At 36.3% G+C, this 24,470-nt stretch overlaps 1 protein-coding gene across 2 annotated transcripts; it reads left to right on the top strand.

Annotated features, from left to right (window-relative positions):
- Window positions 1–3,216: 3,216 nt before the first annotated feature.
- Window positions 3,217–11,787, top strand: LOC110792445 (sugar transporter ERD6-like 5). 2 transcript variants are annotated; one of them, XM_056826620.1, is made up of 19 exons: window positions 3,217–3,560; window positions 6,765–6,992; window positions 8,096–8,158; window positions 8,279–8,368; window positions 8,459–8,518; window positions 8,626–8,691; window positions 8,782–8,847; window positions 8,942–9,017; window positions 9,100–9,164; window positions 9,251–9,343; window positions 9,431–9,511; window positions 9,629–9,713; window positions 9,892–9,935; window positions 10,012–10,074; window positions 10,180–10,239; window positions 10,327–10,380; window positions 10,507–10,566; window positions 10,674–10,788; window positions 10,879–11,787. In XM_056826620.1, exons 2-19 carry the CDS (start codon window positions 6,798–6,800, stop codon window positions 11,001–11,003), a joined length of 1,461 nt encoding a protein of 486 aa, XP_056682598.1. In that variant the 5' UTR covers window positions 3,217–3,560; window positions 6,765–6,797; the 3' UTR covers window positions 11,004–11,787. The 2 variants fall into 2 exon arrangements, with proteins under 2 accessions (XP_056682598.1, XP_056682599.1); XM_056826621.1 differs by lacking the exons at window positions 3,217–3,560; window positions 10,012–10,074; window positions 10,180–10,239; window positions 10,327–10,380 and having other exon boundaries at window positions 6,714–6,992.
- Window positions 11,788–24,470: the final 12,683 nt, after the last annotated feature.

The raw sequence follows: 24,470 nt of genomic DNA, 5'->3' as shown, positions 1-24,470 counted from the left end.
TTGGTCGGGACATTACCTGTCGTAATTCCCTCTTGGAAATTACAAGGCAACATCATACATAAGCCATAAAAACCTCCAATTTAATATAATAATCATTTATATTCCCAAAATACAAGTACATAAATTACTAAAAGTCTTTAATTAAACTATTACATCATTACGCATAAACTAGGTGAAATTCCTCGCCACTACTCGTTTCCATCGTTCCCCGCAGTACCTAAAATGGAAAACAAAACGGTGAGCCGAAGACTCAGTAACGACTACCCTAGCAACGTAAATTCATTTCAATTCATTTTATTTAATAACACAGGGAGAATAGAATAAGTAAAACATTTAATAAAACATCATAATTAATTCATTCATAAAAAAAAACTTTTTAATTAACATGCTAGTTGTCGGCAGGTACGAACCGTGAAGGAATTCTCCACTGGGCCTGGGCCCATAAGAGCTTGGGCTCATCATCGCAACATGGGGTCTGGGCCCTGAGCCTGGGCTCATAAACCATGGGAGCCTGGGCTCGTAATCCATGAGTGGACATGTGTCCGTGGTGCATGCATGACCGATAGATAGGAAGATAGTAGTTTATATACCGCCAGACAAACTATGTCTTTCACTTTCATTTATCATGTTTTATGCATTTTTACTAAGCCTTGGCTTGTATTTCAGTTGAAATAGCATAACTCTTTTAGATCATAAAAACATCATTTGGATCATGGGATCCATAAAATATCAATTTTTTCATAGCATTGCATAAACATCGTTTTATGAGAAAACTCAATCAAATCATATTATAGGAAACAATTCAATCAAATCATATTTCATTCCACAATCCATAAAACACATCAAAACATTTAATCAATAAATTCAATCATAACGTCATAATTTAATAAATCATATTTATAAGGGGATTGCGGGTACTAGCAATAGCCGTTACCTCAACCGTGGTTTTATACTTCCCGTTTGATGGATCGTTCTTCCTGAGCTCCAAGTCCGATTTCTTTCAGAATATAAAATTATTGAATTATTTTTAAAACGATAAATAATCTAAAAGCGATATTTATAAATAATAAAATTTTATAAGTAGTGATGTTATAAATAACGAATTTTGATAAAATATAATTTCATAATTTAAATCGAAATTTTAATCGAAATATTTATTTATATTTCATAAATGTATTTTCATGAAAATATTATTTAAACTCCATTTTGTTAAGTAAAGCTAGTAATTAGCAAAATCGATATTCAATAATTAAAACTGAAAATAATAACGATTTATTAGTAAATAATTTTATCATAAAAAACTTATTAAAAACATGGAAACTAATAATCAGAAACTAAGTTAGGTTCTTACCCAAAAGCCCAAACTAGTATGGCCCAATTAATTTGTGGATTTTAAGAAGAATAAAACCAAAAACCAAAAATTGGTTTTGGTTTCTGGAAGCAGGGGCACGAAACAGGGGAAGGGAAGAGGAGATGGACGAGGAGGAGGGAAGAGCCGAAGATGAGGGAGGAAGGGCCTGGGCTGGGTGGCTCAACGCCGCGGCTGCGCGCGCCGGAGGGCGGTGGTGGTGATAGATGATTGGTCGCGGCAGGACGGCGAGGGAGACAGAGAGAGGGCCCGAGATGGGTGAACCAAAACAGGGGAGTTTTGGGCGGTTCGGGGCGGAGGCAGGCGGCTCGCCGGGGTTTACAGGGCGGGGGTTGGTTGGTGGAAGGATGGGGGTGGCTGGAGGTGGTTGTGCGAGACGGTGGTGGTGCAGGCAGGGCCGAGAAAGGGAGAGAGTCAGGGGAAAGAGGCAGGGGATGTTGCGACGAAGGAGGAGGAGAGCAGGGGGAAGTACGGTGGGGCGTGGTGGTGGTTCTGGGTGGCCGAGTGGTGCTGGGGTGGTTGAGAAGTTGTTAATCGGTGGTGATAATGGTGGTAGCCGGTGGTTGCACTGGTGTTTGGTGTGGTGGTTCGATTCACAGGAACCAAAAGGGAGTGAAATTGGGTTTGCTTTTTGATTTCGATTTTTGTTGAGAAATTTGGTTTCTGATGGTTGGGTTTGTAAAGGAAGAAAATGAAGAATTCAATTTAAACTTTGCAATGAACATGGATCAGATTGAGGGAAAAGAAGAAGGAAGGAAGAAGTTGGTTCCTTTCTCTGGTTCACGTGAAAAGCAGGAGAAAAGAAGAGAAGTAAAACTCTTACTCCCAAGGGTATTTTGGACATTTCACGTAGTTAGGCAAGAATTCTGAAAATTGGTTTTTATTTTAGGAATTGATAAAAATAAAAAGGTTTAATTAAATCTAAGTTTTGAAATAATTCTTTATATAAATATCGTTAACAAGAAATAAATTTAGTTTTCGAATAAAATAAAACATTTCGAAATTATTAGAAATCCGAAAATAATTAAGATTTAAAACGGTCGTTAAGCTCGTATATTAAATTGTTTAAATATGAAAGTTGAATCGAGTAATCGGTATTAAAAATCCAAGTGAAATAAAATTTCGTTAGTTAAAATAAAGTTCGAAATTAGGATTTAAAACGATTTTAGCTAAATAAAAACAATTAAGCATAATTAATCGAGTTTTAAAAATTCGGGGTATTACATTTACTATGTCCACATCTTAATATTTCTCATTTTTTTAAAATTATTAGTTAATAATAATTTTTTTTGCTATTAGAAGAAATTACTTCGACGATTATTACTCCTGGATTTTGTTTAGGTTGATTTTATAATAACCTTAAAGTGGAAAATGAGTAATAAACATACAATTTTTCTATTTTATTATTATTATTCTCTTACACTAACAAAATATTTGTGAATCCATAGAAAAAATTACTTCCTCCGTTGACATTTGGAATTCTTGTATTAATACGAATTTAACACGATCTCAATTGGCTATATTTTTTCTTATACAACAGTGAAAGAAGGGTTGTCAAAGTTGATTGATGAATAGTGCGCAAATGAGAAATGATGCATCTATTGTGGAACGGAGGAAGTATATTTTATGATACCTAAAAATTATATGTTGAGCAATGTAAATTTTACAATTAATACTTCAATTACTCCATAATAGAGATAAGAAACTGAAATATTTTATACTCACAAAACGATTTTAATTAAAAGACATTTTTTTTGGCAGGAACTACAAACGTGCAACATTAATTAAAAGTTGATATGCCGATTATTTCAATCGAATTGCAGTCGGCTTCCGAGTTACGAACTTACGACTACTTAATCCTTAACTTTATTTTATTTAATTTTATTTTTGGTTGTAAAAAAAATTTAGGGACTCAATTTCCCGACAGGAGGGGTAGTGGCAACTCGCAAGTCTCGCAGATTTTAAAGAAGTACGTAATTGTTTTTTACAATTAAAAAAATTTCCAAAAATTAAAACTCTTCAATCTTCATCATTCCTGTTTTTTTGGATTCGTGTGAGGAAGGAAATTCCAAAGTAACATTCCTGTCAGTTTTGGAAACACGTTTGAGAATTGAGAGTGTTTCTCTCCCTCCGTCGTCTCCTCCACATCTCTGTCGCCGTCATCTTCTCCGCCACCGTGTCTCCGCCCCAGGTAAGGGTAAACCGCCCGCTTTGCTAAATGTCCTAAGTTGTTGATTAATTGGGGAATGCTAAATGCTGAATTTTCTGAATTTCATTGACCATGCATGTAACTCGATCGAATAGGGAAATGCTAATATTGTTTACCTAGTTATTTATGTTTATGATATTGTAAGGATCGCAAATTTCGTTGTTTCTTATGCAAATGTTGGAGTGAGTTATTATTCTATTTGCGTCAACCTTTTTTTATTGGTATACTTCCGTTTATTACACTATAATCTACTTTCGTTTGTCAATAAGTGGGTAAATGTTTGAAATTGGACAATTTTGCCCGTGTTAGGAAAGAGAAAATATGCTTTATTTTATTTTGTTGCAGAGTGCAGACGTGGGTTAGAAAACCCGACTAAAAATAAGAGATTACACTACAAAACCCATGGCCATAATGTCTTCAAAGAGAAGAGTAGAGATTTCATACGGAGATGTATGGAAGAATCTCACTTTCTCTTCTTGGACGACCCCTAAATTGGCAAGCCGATCGGCTACCTTATTACCTTCCCTAAAAGTATGAATAATTTTGACTTCCCAACCTGAAAAAGAAATTAAGCTTCTACAATAATTGATTATATGATGGCATTCTCCCCCTGGGAATTCTTCACTCTTTAGAACTTGGATGCACGCTTCGTTGTCCATTTGTAATACTAGCTTTGGGATGCCCATCTCCTTGGCCATATTTAACCCCAACATTGCAGCCATAATTTCTGCCTTGTATGCTGAACATACCCCAAAATTTGCTGAAAATGCTTGAAGAAAAATACCACTGCTATTGCGAATTATACCCCCTCCTCCAGCAGGGCCTGGTGTACCTTTGGATGCTCCGTCTGTATTTAGGGAGAGCCAATCAGTTGGGGGTGCTAACCATTTGATGTATATCTCCCTTCGAATCCTGCTAGTTCCTGCTTCATTTTCTTCATACTTTTTAAAGCTTTCCCAAGTTTCTTCCACACGGTCATGAATGAAGGTGCCCACATGGATAGGAACTTCATTGTCTCGGCCAAACACAATGCAATTTCTCCAACGCCATATCCACCATAGAGTCACTGCAAAGCATGTGGGCCATTTCTCAGAATGAATAAGACCAGTTGCCTTCAGATTTCTAGTTAGCCATTCAGACAGGTTGCCATTGTAGAAGGATGGGTATTGAGCTGATCCCCCTACTGCTCTCCATATATGTCTTGCAGTTGGGCAGTCACGAAATATGTGCACTAGAGTTTCTTCCCTGCTACCACAACGCTTGCAACCTGGATCAGTAGTGAGCTTTCGAATGGTCCTATTGGCATTGCATAAGAGTCTGTTATGAAGGCCTAACCAAATAAAGACTCGCACTCTTTGTTGAACTGGTGTGTGCCACGCTAACTCCCATCTTGTATCTTTTTCTTCAGTTTCTTCGTTGCGGATGATCCTTAGTGCACTTTTAATAGAAAACACACCCTTGTTGGTCCCTCGCCAGTAGTGGAGGTCACTAGCCGAATCATCATTCACTACTTGGTGTGCTGCAATTTTTTTGAGAATATGATTAGGTAGAAGATTAGCAAATTCATCCCACTTCCAATCATTATCCATCTCCCACATTTCCCCCACTGTTGCACCCTCTATAGCTTCTGGAGTTGGATGTGTAACAAGGCTACGAAGTGGGATGTCAGTTACCCAAAGGTGGTCCCAAAAGAGCGTGTGTCTCCCGTTTCCTATAGCTGTGGAAGTGCCTTTTTTTAGCCATTGAACATTGTCAGTAATCCCCCTCCAGACGTTTGACATGTTGGTTGTTGGGGTAAACATGTCTATGTCGCAACGCCCCTTGCAGTATTTGTGGCGAAGGACTCTTGACCATAGAGCATTGGGTTCGGTGAGTACCCTCCATCCTAACTTTGTCAAGAAAGCTGAATTTGCTTGCCGAGCCGATCTCATCCCTATTCCACCTTGGTCTCTTGGTTTTTGGAGAGTCTCCCAAGAAAGGAGATGTATTTTTCGCCTTTCATCATCACCTCCCCATATAAACTGTCGAGTTTTCTTGTCAAGTTTATCACAAATTGAGCGAGGGATCTTAGCTGTCTGCATAGAGTAATAAGCTAAGAAAATATGCTTTATAATAGGGTAAAAAAATGAAAATAATGCCAAAGTATTGTGATTTGTGAAACATACCAAAAAGTTATACTCTCACTGTCCCGGAATACTTGCACCGCTTTCCTTATAAAGCCGTCCCGGATTACTTGTACCGTTTCTATAAATGATAAAATTTTATTAATATTATATCAACTATCTCTTTACATGTCACTTTGTGGTCTCATGCACCCTCCCCCTACCCCCGTGCCCCTCTAAAAAGTTGACACATATCCCTATTTATATTAAAAAATACCCACTATCAACTATCATCTAATTAAATAATAAGTCAATTACTTTGTATTAAACTTTGTGCCAGTCAAAGCGGTTCATGTATTTCGTGACGGAGGGAGTATTCAATATGATACATGTATTGTGAAACGAAGGTAGTCGGTTAAAGCAAAATACAAACTTGCTCGATTACAAGAATCAAGTACATCAATAGTGTATGAGTTAAGCCCTATGGTATAATGGAGATTTACAGTGTGAAAACAACTACTTCCTCCATTTCAATATTATTACACCATTTACCTCTTTTAAGGAACTTTCACAAATATTACAACATTTCCATTATAGGTAATAAAACAGTTGCTTCACACTACAAATATGAAATATCCAATATAACATTATATCTTAACCCTTCTTGCTTTTTTTTAATGTTTGCAATCATAAGAGCAAGTTTGTATTTTTGTATTTCTCTTTCTTATTTTTACCCATTACCAAAATTGTTAGACAATAGACATAACCTACCTGGTGCGATATTGGAACGGAGGAAATATGTTATTTCCTAAAATGGAAGTGGTTGCTATGTTTGTGAAACTTCATAGGTAAATGAGCAACAATATTGGTACGCAGAAAGTATGTTTTTAAAATTTTCACCTTAAGTTGTATATATTGCGATAGAGGCACATAACAACTAACTTGTTTGGAAGATCACTATCAGGTGGTCCTCCACCTGAAAATTACAATTAACAGAAATGATCCAAATATGAGTATATGACACAATTGAAACTAATCATTTGAAGGAAATTAATTGACACTCATTATTTCCCAAAAAAAAAAGAAAAACAGAACGAACTTCAGTGCTTCACTAATAATGAAGGAGGAAATGAGAGTGCAGCTTCTACTCAATATTCATAATAATAATGATAAGCTAGATGATGAAGCTGATAATGGATTGTCATCACCACAACCACCACCAATGGATACGTCATTGGCTGCGCCAATTACTCCTATGTTGCTTCTCTCCGTTTTCATAGCAGTCGTGGGTTCTTTTTCTGCTGGCTTTGTTGTAAGTTCAATTCCTCCATCTCCTTCTGCAACTTAATAACCATACCCTTAACCAAATTCATTGATATTATTAACACTTTTAGTCAATTATGTCCTGTCATATCGTGTTGTGCTATGTCGTGTCACTGAGTTCAAATGGCATCTCTTGGCATGACATAACCCATGGACTTGGTCTCAATTTATTGATATTATTAACATTTTTAGTCAATTATGTCATGTCATATCGTGTTGTGTTATGTCGTGTCACTGAATTCATAACCCATCTCTTGGCATGACATAACCCATGGTCTTGGTATCGTGCTAACACACACGTACCTTGAGAATTGTCCCACATAAAAAACGAAGGATGGCTAATATATATCGTGTAGGATTTTACCCCACTTATTATATTGGTTTTAGATTGAATGGAACATACTTAACTGATTGGAGTTGTATGTGGTCCGGTTGTGCTATTTTCAAATCGTAATAGGCCCCTGTGGGAATTGTCTAGAAGTGGGATTGGAAGTCACATTAGGATGAACATTCGATTAGATTAATACCAGAGCTGTAGCTTATAGTAATCAGAAGGGGTGTAAGGTATTAGAAATAGAGGAAAATATGACATTCCTCCTTGGTAAAATAGTTTTCTACCCCTTAACAAAACAAGCGAAGATAAATGGGGAAATCATTTTCACTGAAAATGTTTCCCGTCAAAACAAACAGCATAAGGGTATCATTAAGAAAAATATATAAACCTGCAAATTTAATGGACGCTATTTCGAAATTGGCCTATAATTTTGGGAAGACCTGTAACAAATGCAACAAAGATAATGAAGATTTAAGAACATAAGTAAGAACACCGAGATTTAACGTGACTCACTAACAATGTGTTAGCTACGTCCACGAGAAAAACTTTATTGATTTTGAGGAGTACAAATTACAGACTACAGCTAGGTTATGACCTAAAGAGTTCATATAGTACTCCCTAAACGATGCAGAAAAAGCAAAGAAAATAGGCCAAACAGATAACCCTAACCTAGAATAACATAACCGTAAGTCTTTCTTTCAATCTCAATTCTGGTGAACCTTACGAGTACGAATTTTAACTGATGTAGTGTTTAACAGGTGGGATATACATCGCCTGTGCAAACTGAGCTTATAAAGGAACTTGATCTATCAACAGCCCAAGTATGGACTTCTCTGAGTCTTTCTTTCAATACACAACTTACTAATCATGTATGGCTTAGAGCCTTGCACAATGTATGTGAAATTTTTATTGTTCCTCAAATAATCTATGTGTTTTTCCAGTTTTCTCTCTTTGGATCACTGGTTTCCGTTGGATCGGCATTAGGATCTGTAGTATGTGGCAAGTTAACAGATTATCTAGGTCGAAGGCATGTAAGTTTTTATGTTCTAAATTCGCGATGTTACAACTGCGGATTAGTTCTGTTTTCTTGATCAACTTTAACTTGTATTTTGGCAAGCCAGGTACTACAACTAACTTCTCTAGTAAACATCCTTGGGTGGTTTGCCATATCAGTTAGCCAGGTTCTTAAATTCTATTATTTGTTTGGTTTAGCTTCAATTGTGTCAATTTTGGAAACATATAAGAAAAGGTCTGGTCTGATTTCAACAATTTATTATCCTGATGAAAGGGTACAAGGCTGCTCGACCTTGGTAGATGGATGTTGGGTTTTACTGGGGGCGTTTGCAGCTTTGCTGTAAGCTTGGAATTTTGCATTTTCAAATTTTTTTTATCATACATCAAAGTTAAGTAAAGTTAGCAATTTATGCATCATATGCTATTTCAGATTCCAGTATATGTAGCAGAATTTACACCCAAAAATTTCAGAGGAGGGTTTGTGATTCTCCATGTGGTAATTATCAATACTGAAATAAGTTGGGTGTCTACATCTAACATACGGAATAAATTGAATTCTTATTCCTCGCTACTTACATATCCTATTTCAGTTAATGATAACAGTCGGAGCATCAGCAGCCTTTCTCATAGGACTAATCACGTCTTGGCGTACTTTAGCTCTTATTGGTAATTTAATTGTTTCTTGATGTACCTTACTTCAGTTCTTTCAGTCTAAAATTTCTCTGATGATGAAAACCTTATGTACCAGGAATGATTCCGAATCTTGTACAGATAGTCGGTGTACTCTTCATTCCAGAATCTCCTAGATGGCTGGTAATGCATGTTAATTCCAATTTTCTTTGCTGCTTAACATTAATTAATTGATGCTGAAATGATGATTGAACATACTCTTACAACAGATGATGATGGGTAAAAATAAGGAGTTTGAAGCAGCCTTGCAGTGTTTTAGGGGAGGTTTTGTTGACATCTCTCAGGAAGCAGCTGATATAAGGGTAATAGATTTTAGGGTCTAAAGATCAAATGTTTACTTTGAAATATTTGGTGTATGATACGATTTATTGTTTCTCCTTATTCTGAAGGACTCTGCTGAAACCCTTGATCAAATAGAAAAAGTTAGCACCCTACAACTGTTTCAGAGGAAATATGCTTATGCACACACAGTAAGTTTAGCTTCTAACAAATCGATCATGAACTTGTATAAAGTGCGCGCATGTGTTTATCTAACTGCTAATTATTATTATTCATTATTTAATTGAGGTTAATATGCACGAGTTTAGGTGGGAATCGGTCTGTCAGCACTAGGCGGCCTTGTTGGTTTAAATGGGATCATGTTCTACGCCGGCTCTATATTCGAATCAGCGGGTCAGTTCACACTTATTAGCTCCTTATTTTACTAACTAACTTCCAATAATATTTGTTTCTCAATATTTTCATTTTAGTTTTACCATTCGTTTTAAACCTCTGTCCTGCTTAGAAGTAGGAAGATAAATATGGGATTGGATTGAGCATCTGAGACGGAATTTCTTTTGGTGTTGATCAGGCTTTCCAGTTAAAGTGGGAACTGCAGCAGTGGCCTTTTTCCAGGTACTTGACTTTTAATTAATCTCAGGTGATTATCAAAGTAGTAGTAACTGATGTTAATCTGTGTTCGTATATGCAGCTTCCAAGTGTGGTTTTGGGTGTAATTCTGATGGATAAATGTGGGAGGCGTCCTCTTATTATGGTTAGTGAAATATTTATCAAGTAGTTAGAGTTTTGATCATAAATAAATTAGATACAGTAAGGTCATGAGATAATCTGTGAGAAATAATGAGATTATAACTTGCAGATTTCAGCAGCTGGTATTTTCTTAGGTTGCTCTCTGACAGGGGTCGCATTTCTGTTTAAGGTATGCATTTTTCCTTGCAATAATTTCTCTGAGGTGCACCTTAATGACTGATTTACTTACTCTATTATGTGTTTGTTGTTGAATCAGGAGCATCATTTGCTGGGTGGTTTCAGTCCTTGTATTGCTCTAATTGGCATATTGGTAAAACAAACTTAAACTCAAGCGTTGTATCGATCTGATGTTGTTATATCTTTAACGCGCAGATACAATTTCATTCTGTTACCTTATAGTCTGATAAACTCAAATAAACAAAATTTGCTTGTGCAGATGTATGTTGCTTTTTATCCAATTGGCGTAGGGGGAGGAACTTGTATTATTATTTCAGAGGTATGACTACTTAATTGCAGTTTTTAATCTCTCTAAAAGTTCAATGCATGGTTTAATTAATTAATTAGTTAAATGAGATTAATTAAAAAAGTGGATATTACTTTCAGATATACCCCTTGAACATAAAAGGGTCAGCAGGCAGTATTGCTGCTGTAGTATCGAGTCTATCATCGTGGATTGTTTCGTATGCTTTTAACTTTTCTATGGAATGGAGTTCTTCAGGTAAACTGGAACTCGTATTTTGTTTTAAATTTTTGCCCTTCCAATACATATTCATACAATAGTAATATCGTGTGGCATTATGTATCTTAGGGACGTTTTTTGTAATGGCGGGTGTTTGTGTGTTTACACTAATATTTGTGGCGAAATTGGTGCCGGAAACAAAAGGAAAGACACTCGAAGAAGTTCATATGACAATGAGTAATGCTTGGCAATGATGCTTAGTTGGTGTTGAGTTATTATTCGATCATAACTACCTATTTAAATATAGATCAGTAGTCTGTCAAAAAAAAAAAAATATACTGTGGATGACTAATAATGAATGATGTAAACTCAGAGTACCATATATTGATAAATGATAATGTGGGGAGCCGGGGATAATGTATTGCTCAGTGCTCACATGGTATACGCAACCTGGTGGTGTCCAAATAGCTCAACCAAGTTTCCCCAACAAAAATCAACACAAGTAGTTCATCCAACAATCGAGCCTCCCAAGAGAAGAGATTACTAGCTTTTATATATCAACTAGTTTGTTGTTTGTATCTTTTTAGTTTGTTGTTGTTCATGTACTAGTTTGCAGTCATATGTAGAAAACAAATAATGTGGCCGGCCGGAAATGGAAAGGTCAATCAAGGTAGGTTGTTAACTTGATATGCAAGATATCAATGTTTGTAGTGATTACTTGATGCAAACATATCAACAGTTGTAACTGACAAGTTGAAGATACCCTTGGAAGGTCGAACAAGGTCTTACAAAGATGATATCCCAAACTTAGTCGATCTTGTTTAGATTCAAGGCAGCGGAGAGGAACTGCTATGTGAAGCTCTATAGGATATATGATATTTATATTTATCTTTTTCATTTTACAAAAGTTTGTTAGTGAGTTTGTTGCAAGTTAGTTAGGGTTAGTTGCTTGCTTGTATATAAAGCAATGTTGGCTTCTCTTCCAAGCCAAGAAACTTAATCAGTAAATTCAAGTTTTCTTCAACTATTTTCTCTCTAGCATTCTGAAACTCTCTTAGATTCTTCATGGTATCAGAGCTGAATCTCATTTTCGAGATTTAGGTTTTCGATTTAGTGAATCAATAATGCACGAATTGCTTGGATTGCTGCGAAACTTCTTGCAATTGCGAAGTTTCTTGCACAATTTTGCGATTTCAAATCTGCGATTGTGATTGTATTTGATTGATTGTTGATATAATGGCGACTGATAGCTTTGAAACTCATCAAGATTCTTATCAAAACAATGGTGAAAATGGAGGTAATCTTGATCCTTATTTCATAGCTAATTCAGACAGTCCAACTTCTTCTTTAGTTTCTGCTGTTTTCAATGGTTCGAATTTCTTGCGATGGAAAAGGAATGTTATGAGAGCATTGATAGCTAAAAACAAAGAAGGTTTTGTGAATGGAGGAATTATCAAACCTGCTGTGAATCACAAAGATTATTGTAAGTGGAAACGTGCTGATTTCATGGTAGTGAGTTGGATTTTAAGCTCTATGAACAATGAGTTAGCAGATGATTTTGGATACATTGATAATGCTGGAGAATTATGGAAGGAATTAAATGAGAGGTTTGGACAGTCCAATGGACCTTTGATCTATCAACTGAAGAAGGAAATTGATAGTTTAAAACAAGATAATATGACTATTGTTACCTATTATGGTAAGTTGAAGAAGCTGTGGGAAGAAATGCAGAGTTTGAGGGCATTCCCTACTTGTATTTGTGGTGCTTTGAACAGCTGTAGTTGCCAAATCTTGAAGAAAATAGCTGAGTTTGAAGAAGAAGATAGAATGATGAAGTTTTTGTTAGGGTTAAATGGAGGATTTGAAGGAACTGTGACAAATGTGCTATCCATGGATCCTTTACCAAGTATAAACAGAGTTTTTGCTATCACTCAACAAATAGAGAAGCAGAAAGAAGTCAGTGGTGCAGCTGTTGAGGCTAGTGCTATGAGTAGCAGTGCTATGGCTGCTCAATCATACAAAGGTGATCAATCTCAGAGGTTTGCTGGTGTAAAGAAAGACTGGAAAGAGATAAAGAAAGAAAAAATGCACAAGATATGCACACATTGCAAAGGTAAGGGGCATACTGTGGATCAATGTTTCAAGCTCATAGGCTATCCTGATTGGTACAACACAATTAAGGCCTCAAAAGGGTCAAAGTATCAAGCAAATGGAAGCAGACTTGTTGCTAATGTAAACTCAGCTGTTGATGTTGGAGATAATCCTCTTGATGATCAGTTGAATGGTTCTGCTGGTTCTGTGAACAATGAAATGATCAATGCAATTTGCCAAGAGTTTTTGAAAGCAATGAAAGGCAAGCAAGTTCAGTATGGTGATACTTCTGGAGTTTCTGGTTCTTATGCAAACTATGCAGGTATCATTTCTCACTCTTTTAACTGCACTGTGAATAAAATGCTTAATTGTGGATTATGGATTGTGGAATCTGGAGCTTGTGATCATATGACATATGATGAGAGTATTTTGATAAACAAGAGACCACTTCAAAAGACAATTAAAGTTGGCTTGCCTGATGGAACACAATTGAATGTTGACACAGTTGGTGATGTTGTTCTTAGTGATAAACTGGTTTTGTCAAATGTGTTATTGGTCAAAGGTTTCAAACACAATCTGATGTCTGTTGGTAGGTTGATTGAACAAACTGGCATTCATGTTATATTTACTGGTGATGGGTATTCTTTCCAGGACCCTTCTAGTTCAGCTATGCTTGGTGCTGGAAACAAGACTCAAGGTCTTTACTACTTTGCTAAACACACAGATCTTCAAGATCTTAAGTGTAGTGGAAACACAGCTGCTACTGTAGTACAGGATGGTAATACTCATGTAAATACTGGTGTTTTGCCAAATAAGACTGCTACTAGTATGTTTCAGTCTAAAATGGATAACAGGAATAAATTAGATCTTTTACATGCCAGATTAGGACATCCTTCTCTGTCAAAAATGAAGTATGTTGATGAAGCATATTGTAAAGGATTTACTGAATATAATTGTGATGTTTGTTTTCATTCAAAGCATCATAGATTTCCATTCAAAAAGAGTGACAGTAGAGCATCTGAATGTTTTGAACTGATTCATCTGGATTTATGGGGGTCATATAGGGTCAGAAATTTAGATGGTTCAGCTTATTTCTTGACTGTGTTGGATGATCATAGTAGAGTTACATGGACCTTTTTGCTTCACAACAAGATGCAAGTAGAAAAGGTGGTGGCAGATTTTATCTCTATGGTTGACACTCAATATCACAAAAGAATAAAAAGAATAAGGTCTGACAATGGAACTGAAGTAGTGAAAGATTCTTGCAGAGTTTTGTTTGCTAGTAAAGGTATCATACATGAAAAAAGTGTTCCTTATGTTCCTCAACAAAATGGTAGGGTTGAGAGGAAACACAGAAGTCTTCTTGAAATAGCTAGAGCCTTAAGATTTCATGCTGGATTGCCTAAGAAGTTTTGGGGAGAATGTGTACTTACAGCCACACATTTGATAAACAAAATTCCAGTTAAGGTGTTGAATTGGAAAACTCCATTTGAGGTTATGTTTCAGAGTGTTCCTGTATATGACACACTAAGGGTCTTTGGCTGTTTATGTTTTGCTCACAACACTCAAGTCAAAAAAGATAAGTTTGATTCTAGAACTAGGAAGTGTATTTTCCTAGGCTATCCTGCTGGTTATAGGGCTTTCAAGCTTTATGATATGGATACACACACTGTCTTTGTTTCTAGAGATGTCATCTTCTTTGAGGATGCATTTCCATACAAATCTCAACCTACACATAATCCTGATATTTTGAAACGTGTTCAAACAGTTCATTTTGGTTCTGAAGCCAATTCTCATTCTGTTGATCTTTCTTCTGATATACAGAATCATATTCACACTGAATTTCCACTTTTATCCTTAAACACTTCTCCACCACATTCATCTCAAAATTCTTTACATTTTGCTCCCAATTCTTCTTCTTCTTCTCATAGTTCTGGTTCAACACACAATACTGAACCTGAAATTCACATTACTTCTCCTAATACTCAACTTAATCAGTCTCCTAATATCATACAACCTATTGTTCCAACTCTTGTTACCAGACAAAGTTCCAGAACAATTAAACCTTCAACTGCTCTCAAAGACTTTGTTGGAGCATATATTCCACACAGACATGACACTTCTTCTTCTGAATCTGTTTCTTTTGCTGTAAAAGACTGCTCTCTTGACAATGATTGTGATGATCTTTGGTTAACTGATTTGGCACTCAATAGCTTTGACACTTGGGAATCATTAGCTTTTACTGTGTTTCAGTCTCCCAATGATCCCAAGCATTACAATCAAGCTAAACATGATGCTAACTGGTTAACTGCTATGGATAAAGAAATCCAAGCCTTGGAGAGTAATGATACTTGGGAACTTACTCAGTTACCCAAAGATAAGAAAGCAATTGGCTCTAAGTGGGTTTACAGAACCAAACTCAATCCTGATTACACTATAGATAGGCATAAAGCTAGATTAGTGGCAATTGGTTATCAGCAAGTGGAAGGAAAGGATTTTACTCAGACTTTTTCCCCTGTTGCTAAATTAGCTACGGTGAGAATTGTCATTGCACTTGCTGCTGTAAGAGGTTGGCCACTATATCAGCTGGATGTCAATAATGCCTTTTTACATGGCTATATTGATGAGGAGGTTTACATGAAGCCACCTCCTGGTTATCTTAAAGCTCAGCCTGGACAAGTTTGTAAACTCAAGAGATCCTTATATGGTTTGAGACAAGCATCTAGGCAATGGAACAAGGAACTGAACAAATTTCTGATTTCTCTCAACTTTCAGCAATCTAAGCAGGATTATTCTCTGTTTACAAGGACTTATGATGCAGAATTTCTTGTGATTTTGGTTTATGTGGATGATATATTGATTACTGGTACTTCAAAGGCTCAAATTGAAGAAGTGAAAGTTGCTTTAGACACTGCTTTTACAATCAAGGATCTTGGTCTGCTTGCTTATTTCCTTGGTATTGAAATCCACAGAACTGATAATGGTATTTTTCTTTCTCAAAGAAAATACATTCAGGACATTCTAATTGATGCTGGTATGGAAGAATGTACTCCTGCACCAGCTCCTCTTTCATGTGGTCTAAAATTGTCCATTGCTGATGGGGTTTTGCTTGATGATCCTGATGTATATAGAAGGCTTGTTGGTAGATTGCTTTACCTAGGCATCACAAGACCTGATTTGTCCTACTGTGTGCAGCATCTCAGTCAATTTGTTCATTCTCCAAGAGTTCCTCATCTCAAGGCTGCTCTTCATGTCTTAAAGTACTTAAAGGGTACAATAGATAATGGTTTATGGTATACAGCTGATTCTAATACAGAGTTAAGTGCATATAGTGATGCTGACTGGAGTGCCTGTCAATACAGCAGCAGATCTTTAAGTGCATATGCTGTCTTCCTTGGCAACAATTTGGTTTCTTGGAAGACTAAAAAGCAGCGTAGTGTGAGTAAATCTTCAGCTGAGGCAGAGTACAGAAGCATGTCTGCAACTGCCAGTGAGCTTGTTTGGATTCAGGGATTACTTGAAGACCTTCAAGTTCACATTTCATTGCCTGTTAAGTTATTGTGTGATAATACTTCTGCTGAACATCTTGCCAAGAATCCCATGTTTCATGACAAGACCAAACACTTGAAAAGGGATATGCATTATGTTCGTGAGCAAGTAGAGGATGGTTTCATTGAAACTGCTCATGTTTCTGGTGCCCTACAACTTGCAGATTTGTTAACTAAACCACTTGCTTCTTCTCGACATCAGTTTCTATCTGCCAAGCTTGGACTTGTGTCTAAAGTCCAGCTTGAAGGGGGAGTATAGGATATATGATATTTATATTTATCTTTTTCATTTTACAAAAGTTTGTTAGTGAGTTTGTTGCAAGTTAGTTAGGGTTAGTTGCTTGCTTGTATATAAAGCAATGTTGGCTTCTCTTCCAAGCCAAGAAACTTAATCAGTAAATTCAAGTTTTCTTCGACTATTTTCTCTCTAGCATTCTGAAACTCTCTTAGATTCTTCAAGCTCTTCTAAAACAGTTGCATTACTCAGAAGGTAAGCTATCAAACAAAGCTCAGGAGTTAACCCAAACAGTCCAAGTATTGTTATTCTCTTGAGTTTATTCACCAAACAATCTGCTGGTTCATCACTTGGTGCATACCAAATCACGTGCTCCACTCCAACATCATAATGTAGCACCACAAGATTGTTTAAGTTGGGAAAACATTGCAAACAAAGTAGCAAATCCTTCCACCCAATCAGACCAATCTCTTTCAAATCCAATCCAAGAGTGGCTAAATTACCAAACATAAGTCCATGATTTACAAGGTAACCGATTATATTCGAGTTTCTCTTTAGTCTTAAGTCAAGTCTGTTACTAACATTACACATTCTTTTAACAAACTTGGCCATGTCTTGACGATAATCATCATCTTCTCCAACTACCATTGCATACGCACTTGTAATTGTGGTCAAATCAAGTGATGCTTCCACTAATGTAGTTGGAATTTGGGTCAAGTAATAACATGAATAGCCATCAACTATAGTCAGGTATTCCTATTTGGATGCATCAATCAAGAATTTGTTGCGATGTGTACTTAAGTTGTAGTAGTTATGACGAGTCTCTATCCTCAATGACTTCAAATTGGTACCAAATGTTGGTAATTATAATGCAATACGGACCCCTTTAACATGATAATGCTTGTGGGCCCGTTTTATTGTTGTCGTGGGTATTGGTTTTTGGAATATTGTTTTGGACTTGCGTTTTATACCAGATTCCTTATAAACACTCCTTTATTTATTCCAGTAAAACAACCCAGAGACACAGAAAAACATATAAACCCTAAAAATTATTATCTCTGTCATTATTGTCCCATAGAGATCTGAGCAGTTCCGAGAACCTTGTACCGGTGGTGGCGAAATACGCTTATAGGGCAGGCATAAAACCCGTCACAGCTTTTGAGATCAATTATTGAGTAATATGTTTCTTCCCTATTATTTTTATTGTTAATTTTCATGGTTACAACGCATAATTTCCAACAATCTAGAAGCGTATTTTTTGTTGTTACCATGATTAGCGATCGATTATGTCTCATATGTGATTTCGGTTGCGGTAGAGATATTTAATTTTGATAAGTTCCCCAGATTTGGACTTACCGCTAGTTGTAGGTTTTGATTTTGGTGGATTCTCTATGCTTGAATCTTGTGGCCGTAGTTAATATATCCAAGTTGTGTTAGTCAAAGTAAAAGTATGGGAACTGAATTTGTAGAATAAGAATTGGACGGAGGGAAGTAGTGTTGGAAGAAGGAGCCTTTTTTACTCAATGATAATAATATTGTCTGGTGTTGGAGTACTATGACAAAATTAAGTGGAGGTATTGAGGATTTGAGGGAGATTGTCTTTATCTTAATTTCTATGGTGAAATATAAATAATGATTTGTATTCCTTCAACCTAATTCATCAAACAGGGACCATCCTTTAGTCAGAATTTATTGTAGTGTCATCAAGTTGGATGGAACTTATTACTTTTCAATTGATCAAAATCACCAGTTGTCAAGCTACGATGATTTCCTTTATCCCTTGAATAGTTAATTGCAATTGAGGAAGATACAATGGGATCACAATCATTATTTATTAAGTTAAAGAAGATTACAATTGGCTGAATGCAATTGCCTTACGAGTTTACGGCTCCCATAAGAGTATTTGATTTTCAGCGTAATTCTGATCAGTAGATACCACAACCTATCCGCGGCAAAGAGGATTGGCCGCACTCAGGTCGTGGAGTAGGCTGTCCCATATTTTGTGTAAGAGGATATCTTGGATATTGCCGACTTGTTCTGTTATGGGTCGTCGTTAGCAATGACGTTTAGGCACTTTACTAGCATGAGTATATATTATTGATCGAAGACGATCAACAACCCACTTGACACCAAGGAAGTTCTTTTCTAATTCTTTTATTATCAAACTTATCTTTACATAATATGTTTATTATGTGACCTCTTTTATGTATGATATTATCTTTGATAAATTGTTGTGCAATGTGAGGGTTAAAGCTAAAGTTCGAAGACTAACAAGTATGTTAGTTGTGATTTTGTGCGTTGGACACTAACAAGGTTGTGCAGGTTCATTATACTTGGACGCGTAGCTAATGTGAATACCTGTTTGCAAAGCTAGCAATAAAAATAAGGATGCTCGTCTACTACTTTGGAGAGCACTATCATTAATGATAGTGTATCCATCATGCTTGATGTCAGGGAAGTTTCTTATCTAGATTTATGTTGGCAAACTCTAACTTATTTACATAATATGTGGATATGTCCCCTCCTTTGATGTGTGGTACATTGTTATTTGATACTTTGTTGGTCAATGTGGGGGTGTGAGTTAATGTCTGAGGCCAATGGGCTAGTTTAATAGCTAGAAATGAGGAGTATGTTGGAAAACGAACACTTAAGCATTGATATTAGTAGTTTTATTAAAATAATTTCATGCTATTGATTTTATTATGAGCATACTTGATGCATATGCGTGTTCCTATATGTGGTTGGCTTTGATAGTGTTCATATGCCTTGTGTGAATCATATGTTGTTGCATGGTACACACGTTAGTGTTAGGTTATGATACATATGACAATTCATAAATCATGCGGAAAAACCAAAAAGCCAGGAAAGCATATTATTTACACATAATCATTTAGCATAGTTTAGATGCATACACTTTGTTGCGTGCCTTCCCTAGCTGCGCCCGAACAAGAACAAGTCTTTAGGACTCCAAGTGTCGTCCCTCCGTAGATAGTCCACAGCACGTCCGGATCCGCCTTAAGCTTGACCAACTAGGATCGCCCTTAAGGTACTTAGAATTTTCGGCTAGTATAGGCAATTGTATGACTGAATTTTTGCTCTCAAAAATCACTTTGAATACTTGAATACTCTATGTAAAATAATGACCCTAGGCCTTTATTTATAGAGGTATGGAAAGGGAATCGTAATCCTATTAGGATACGAATTAATTAAACTAGAATCCTAATAGAATTCTTATTTAATTAATTCATCCTTTTAGGTTTAGGAATTTAATCATTAGTCGAAACCTGATAGCTTTAAGATTCGTATAGCACACCAACACACACGCACGCACAGCAGCCCACGAGGGGCGCCATGCGCGCGCGCGCAGCCCGCGAGCTCGCAGCCCCATTGCCACGAGGCCCACACGCTGCCGCAGCGTTGGCGCGCGCTGGGCCTGCCTTGCGGTGGGCCTGGCGCAGCCTTGGCTGGTGCATTGTGGCGCGCTGGCTTGCTGGGCGATGGCCCGGCTTCGTGCTGGGCCTTCGTCTGGCAGGCCTCGTCCGATGCTAATTCGTACGATACGCTTCCGATTAATTTCCCGATTCCGGAATTCATTTCCGATACGAACAATATTTAATATTTCCGATTCCGGAATTAATTTCCGTTTCGAACAAATATTTAATATTTCCGTTTCCGGAATTATTTTCCGATTCCGATAATATTTCCGATTCTGACAATATTTCCGATTCCGGCAATATTTCCGATTCCGGCAATATTTCCATTTCCGATAATATTTTCCGATACGTACCATGTTTCCGTTTCCGGCAACATCTACAACTTGGATAATATTTATATTTCCGATACGATCCATATTTCCGTTTCCGGCAATATCATCGTTTCCGGAGCATTCATTTCTTGCCTGTGACGATCTCAGCTCCCACTGAAACCAAGATCCGTCGATTCCGAATATCCATAGATGGAGTATTTAATGCCATTAAATACTTGATCAGTTTACGTACTATTTGTGTGACCCTACGGGTTCAGTCAAGAGTAAGCTGTGGATTAATATCATTAATTCCACTTGAACTGAAGCGGCCTCTAGCTAGGCAGTCAGCTCACTTGATCTCACTGAATTATTAACTTGTTAATTAATACTGAACCGCATTTATTAGACTTAATATTATATGCATACTTGGACCAAGGGCACTATTTCCTTCAGTCTCTCACTTGTCCTTAGGGACAAGTGTGCATTTCCTAATTCCTTTGTCGCTCGATGCTTGCTCTTGAACATAAGGTAAGAGTTGTCATCCTTATTATGTCCAGAGGTGTTCCTCGGTTTCAGAGTTCAACTGATCAAATAAACAGATAATCATAGCCTATGATTCATCCGAGCACGGCCATGCATTTCATAGTTTCTAGCTCTCCGAGTGGCCTTGTACAACTTTTAAGCATCTCATCCCGATTTATGGGAGGACAATCCCAATCTTGCGATCTTGAGATTAGACTTCGTTTGATAGGTGATTACCTGAGCGTTGCCTTTATAGCCTCCTTTTACAGTGCGACGGTTGGTCAACGTCAAAGTAACCAGTTCTCAAACAAGTAATCTCAAATCACTCAGGTATTGAGGATTTAGTGTCTAATAATTTAAATGAAATTTACTTAGGACAGACTTTCATCTCTTACAGTAAAGTTTCATAGGTCTTGGCCGATACTAGTCTTCCCAAAGTAAGTATCTATGCAAATGATTATGACATTGTCATGTCCACATAGTTCAAGAAACAGAACTACTAGTCATCTTGCATTCTAGTCGTCTAACGTTTTCTATGCGGCCATCTTTATAGAAAACTCCGACCAGGGACCATTTTCAACTTTTGACATTCAAGTTCACTTGATAGACATTTTTTAGTCACAGGACTGGTCCTGACAGTCTATCTTGAATATATCGTCAAATTTGAAGGGACTCATCATTTAATACTAAACCAAGATTAAATGGAATATGAAAACACATTTCATATATGATAAATGTTCAACCCCAATGTTTTATAACCATGGGCCTCAAACCCATCTTTAAAACAGTTCATGGAATTCAAAGCTATGCTTGATTTCCAGTGCCACAATGTGAGTGTTGTTTCTCACTTGTTGCATAGGTTTAGTTATCATGCTTTGCCAATCTTAATATCCTTTTCATCGAATGTTCTTCGAGATAGATGATAAGATCTTTTGAGTATGTTTATTTTGTGATCTCGTCTTTCTTGCTACAATAGTGGTTCTACGCATTTTGCAATGAAGAACTATTAAGTCAACAGACATGTGATCTACCCAAGTTCAGTGAAGAACTCTTTAACTTAAACAATCCTGTTTCATTGCTTCTTAGGCAATAATTACTTTTACTTCAACTGTATAGGTTGCTAGTGATGCTTTGTTTGGATTTGCTTATCCAAGCAGTTCACAAATATGTGGAAGACTTTCCAGCTGTATCTTAGAACATAGAAATTAATATTTAATTTCCCACGCAACAACTCATGGTCTCCAATCCATGTTGCCATTTCAAAACACAATGCTCTATAGCTCGTCCTTGTCAATGGTTAACTTCAAAGGAATCTTGCTTGATCCTTTGCCAGTGTTTATGCGTGTAGCATCAATATTTAGCATATCTTTATTTCCTTGAATCAAGAACTATTCCTATGTACCTTTTCAAGTACCATAAGTTTTTCTTGATCTCAATCTAGTTGATCTTCACTTAGATCAATAGAGATTGGTATATGTTCGTTATGCCTAAAGCCATACGATACGTTTTTGGCGATCCTCATATTATATCATACATGATAAATTCTTTTGCAGAATAATTCCCAATTGAATTCTATTCATGTAAGTTTAGCTCATCTAGTTTCAGTAGATACTAAATCTAGCTAAATTCTTTGACATATACTATAGGTTAAGAATCTTACTTAGATCCTTTGATGTTTAACTTAGTAAACGCTTATACATAGTTCAGACATCTTTTACTTAGATTTATTCACATGGGTCGAATATCTCCAATGGAGTATTTCGTGTTTGATTTAGTAAATGCCATTACTTAATCCAAAACAATATTATAAGATCTTTGTAAATAGATCTTAGTACCCAGTATGTACTAAGTTTTGCCTTGGTCCATCATTGATGAATAAACTCAAATCTAAGTATTTAGCATTTGAATGTTATTTCACAATAGAGAGATATGTGTGTGATACACATAGGACCAATTAAGTTTTATGTACTCCCACTAAACTTCATATATATTTATAAGAATCATGTACATTTTATGAAACTAAAATACTTATTAGCTTCACTAAAATACATTTCTAATTCCCAATTGCTTGCTTAAATCTGTACTTAGATTTTATAAACTAGCTTTTCTTTTCAAGCATTTATTTGGATCCACAAATCCTATGACATACCATGTACATAGTTTCTTCCAACATTTGACTGAGGAAGATGTTTTGTCATCCAATTGCCATATGTACCAATATGCAATCATTGCTTGAATTATAGACTTAAGCATTACGATTTTGCATGAGGTTTCAACACAATCCACATCGTGAATTTGCTTGTAACCTTTAGCAACTAATCTAGCTTTGTGTGTGAACATAATTTCATGTTTGATGGTTTTTATCCTTAAAACAAACTTTGCAACCAATAGGTGTGAAACTATTCTTGCTAATCAACAAAATTTCAATTTTGTCATCAAAACATTGAGTATGTTTTATGGCCTCTAACCATTTAAAACATTTGAGTCTATATATGGCCTCTAACCATTTTAGGGAATCTGGGTTTCGTCATAGCTTTCTTACAGGTCACAAACTCATTAATAGTTTGACTGCAAGTTGTAGGTTTCTTTACTATCTAATAGAAGAATTGCATAGCTTCAGTGACCTGAACTCCATGTTTCTTCACTATCTAATAGAAGAATCTCATAGTTTCAGTGACTTGAACTCTATGCCTACTTGGGTATAGAACATCAAACAATAGAATATCAATAGCCACTTGAAAGTCCTTTGAATATTCTGTTCTCCTTGAAGCACTTGTAAAGTCTTCTAAGAGATGTCTATTCATTAAAAGCCACTTCTAAAGTCCTTAAAGAATACGTGTTCGGATTTTCTAAAGAACTTCGAAAAAGCCTCCGGAATGTCCGTCTATGTTTGTTGTTCGCCTCGAAGACTTTCGAGGTCTATTTTCTCCCATTTGTCATTTTGGAAACGAATCTCCAAAAGGACATTATTTCGAGCAAACAAACATTATGTTCTCAAAAATTCGTGGTAGAAACAATACCCTTGTGTTTCATTTGAATAAATCACAATGAAACATATATCTATACTTGGGCCTTAGTTTGTTGAATAACAAACACTAAGCTCCCACTGAGTTTAGGAACTCTCTAGATGTATTTTACGAAAAGTTATTCTGAAATTACTTTTCAACAGCTTTGACGAATTTGGTTTAGTTTGGTGGTAGTTGAGCATTTTGTTTTAGAAATTATAGGAAAAGTCTTTATGATTCATCATTAATCGAATCAAGTACTAATTGACTTCGATTATTCCAACTAAGATATGCCATATCTTATGGACCTAGATTGTGAAATTACAACACACAATCATTGATGATCATATTTGGTCTCAAGTAATCATCAACATGATCTAACCTAGATCTTTATGATTTCTTGCCAAGTGGATTTTATACTTCTGAATCTTTGAACTAGTCAAACAGATTCAAACTTATATCACTTTGAGTAAATAAACCTATATTCACTCAAATCCATGTGAAATAATAAAGTCATAAAATCTTTCTTTAGCTTTGAACTCTATTGTCTAGGCGTTCTAACAATATTTCATATT

The sequence above is a fragment of the Spinacia oleracea genome, chromosome 4 (assembly GCF_020520425.1).
Source record: "Spinacia oleracea cultivar Varoflay chromosome 4, BTI_SOV_V1, whole genome shotgun sequence".
NCBI lineage: Eukaryota > Viridiplantae > Streptophyta > Magnoliopsida > Caryophyllales > Amaranthaceae > Spinacia > Spinacia oleracea.
Note: the sequence above shows the minus strand (reverse complement) of the source record. Positions and strands in the feature narration are given on the sequence as shown.

Bases quoted from the DNA above. Each gene is read 5' to 3' on its own strand.
- LOC110792445 (XM_056826620.1), top strand. From the start codon at position 6,798: ATGAAGGAGGAAATGAGAGTGCAGCTTCTACTCAATATTCATAATAAT. The intron at 8,692-8,781 runs GTAAGCTTGGAA...ATGCTATTTCAG, and splicing joins GGGGCGTTTGCAGCTTTGCT to ATTCCAGTATATGTAGCAGA. The intron at 9,512-9,628 runs GTAAGTTTAGCT...GCACGAGTTTAG, and splicing joins AATATGCTTATGCACACACA to GTGGGAATCGGTCTGTCAGC.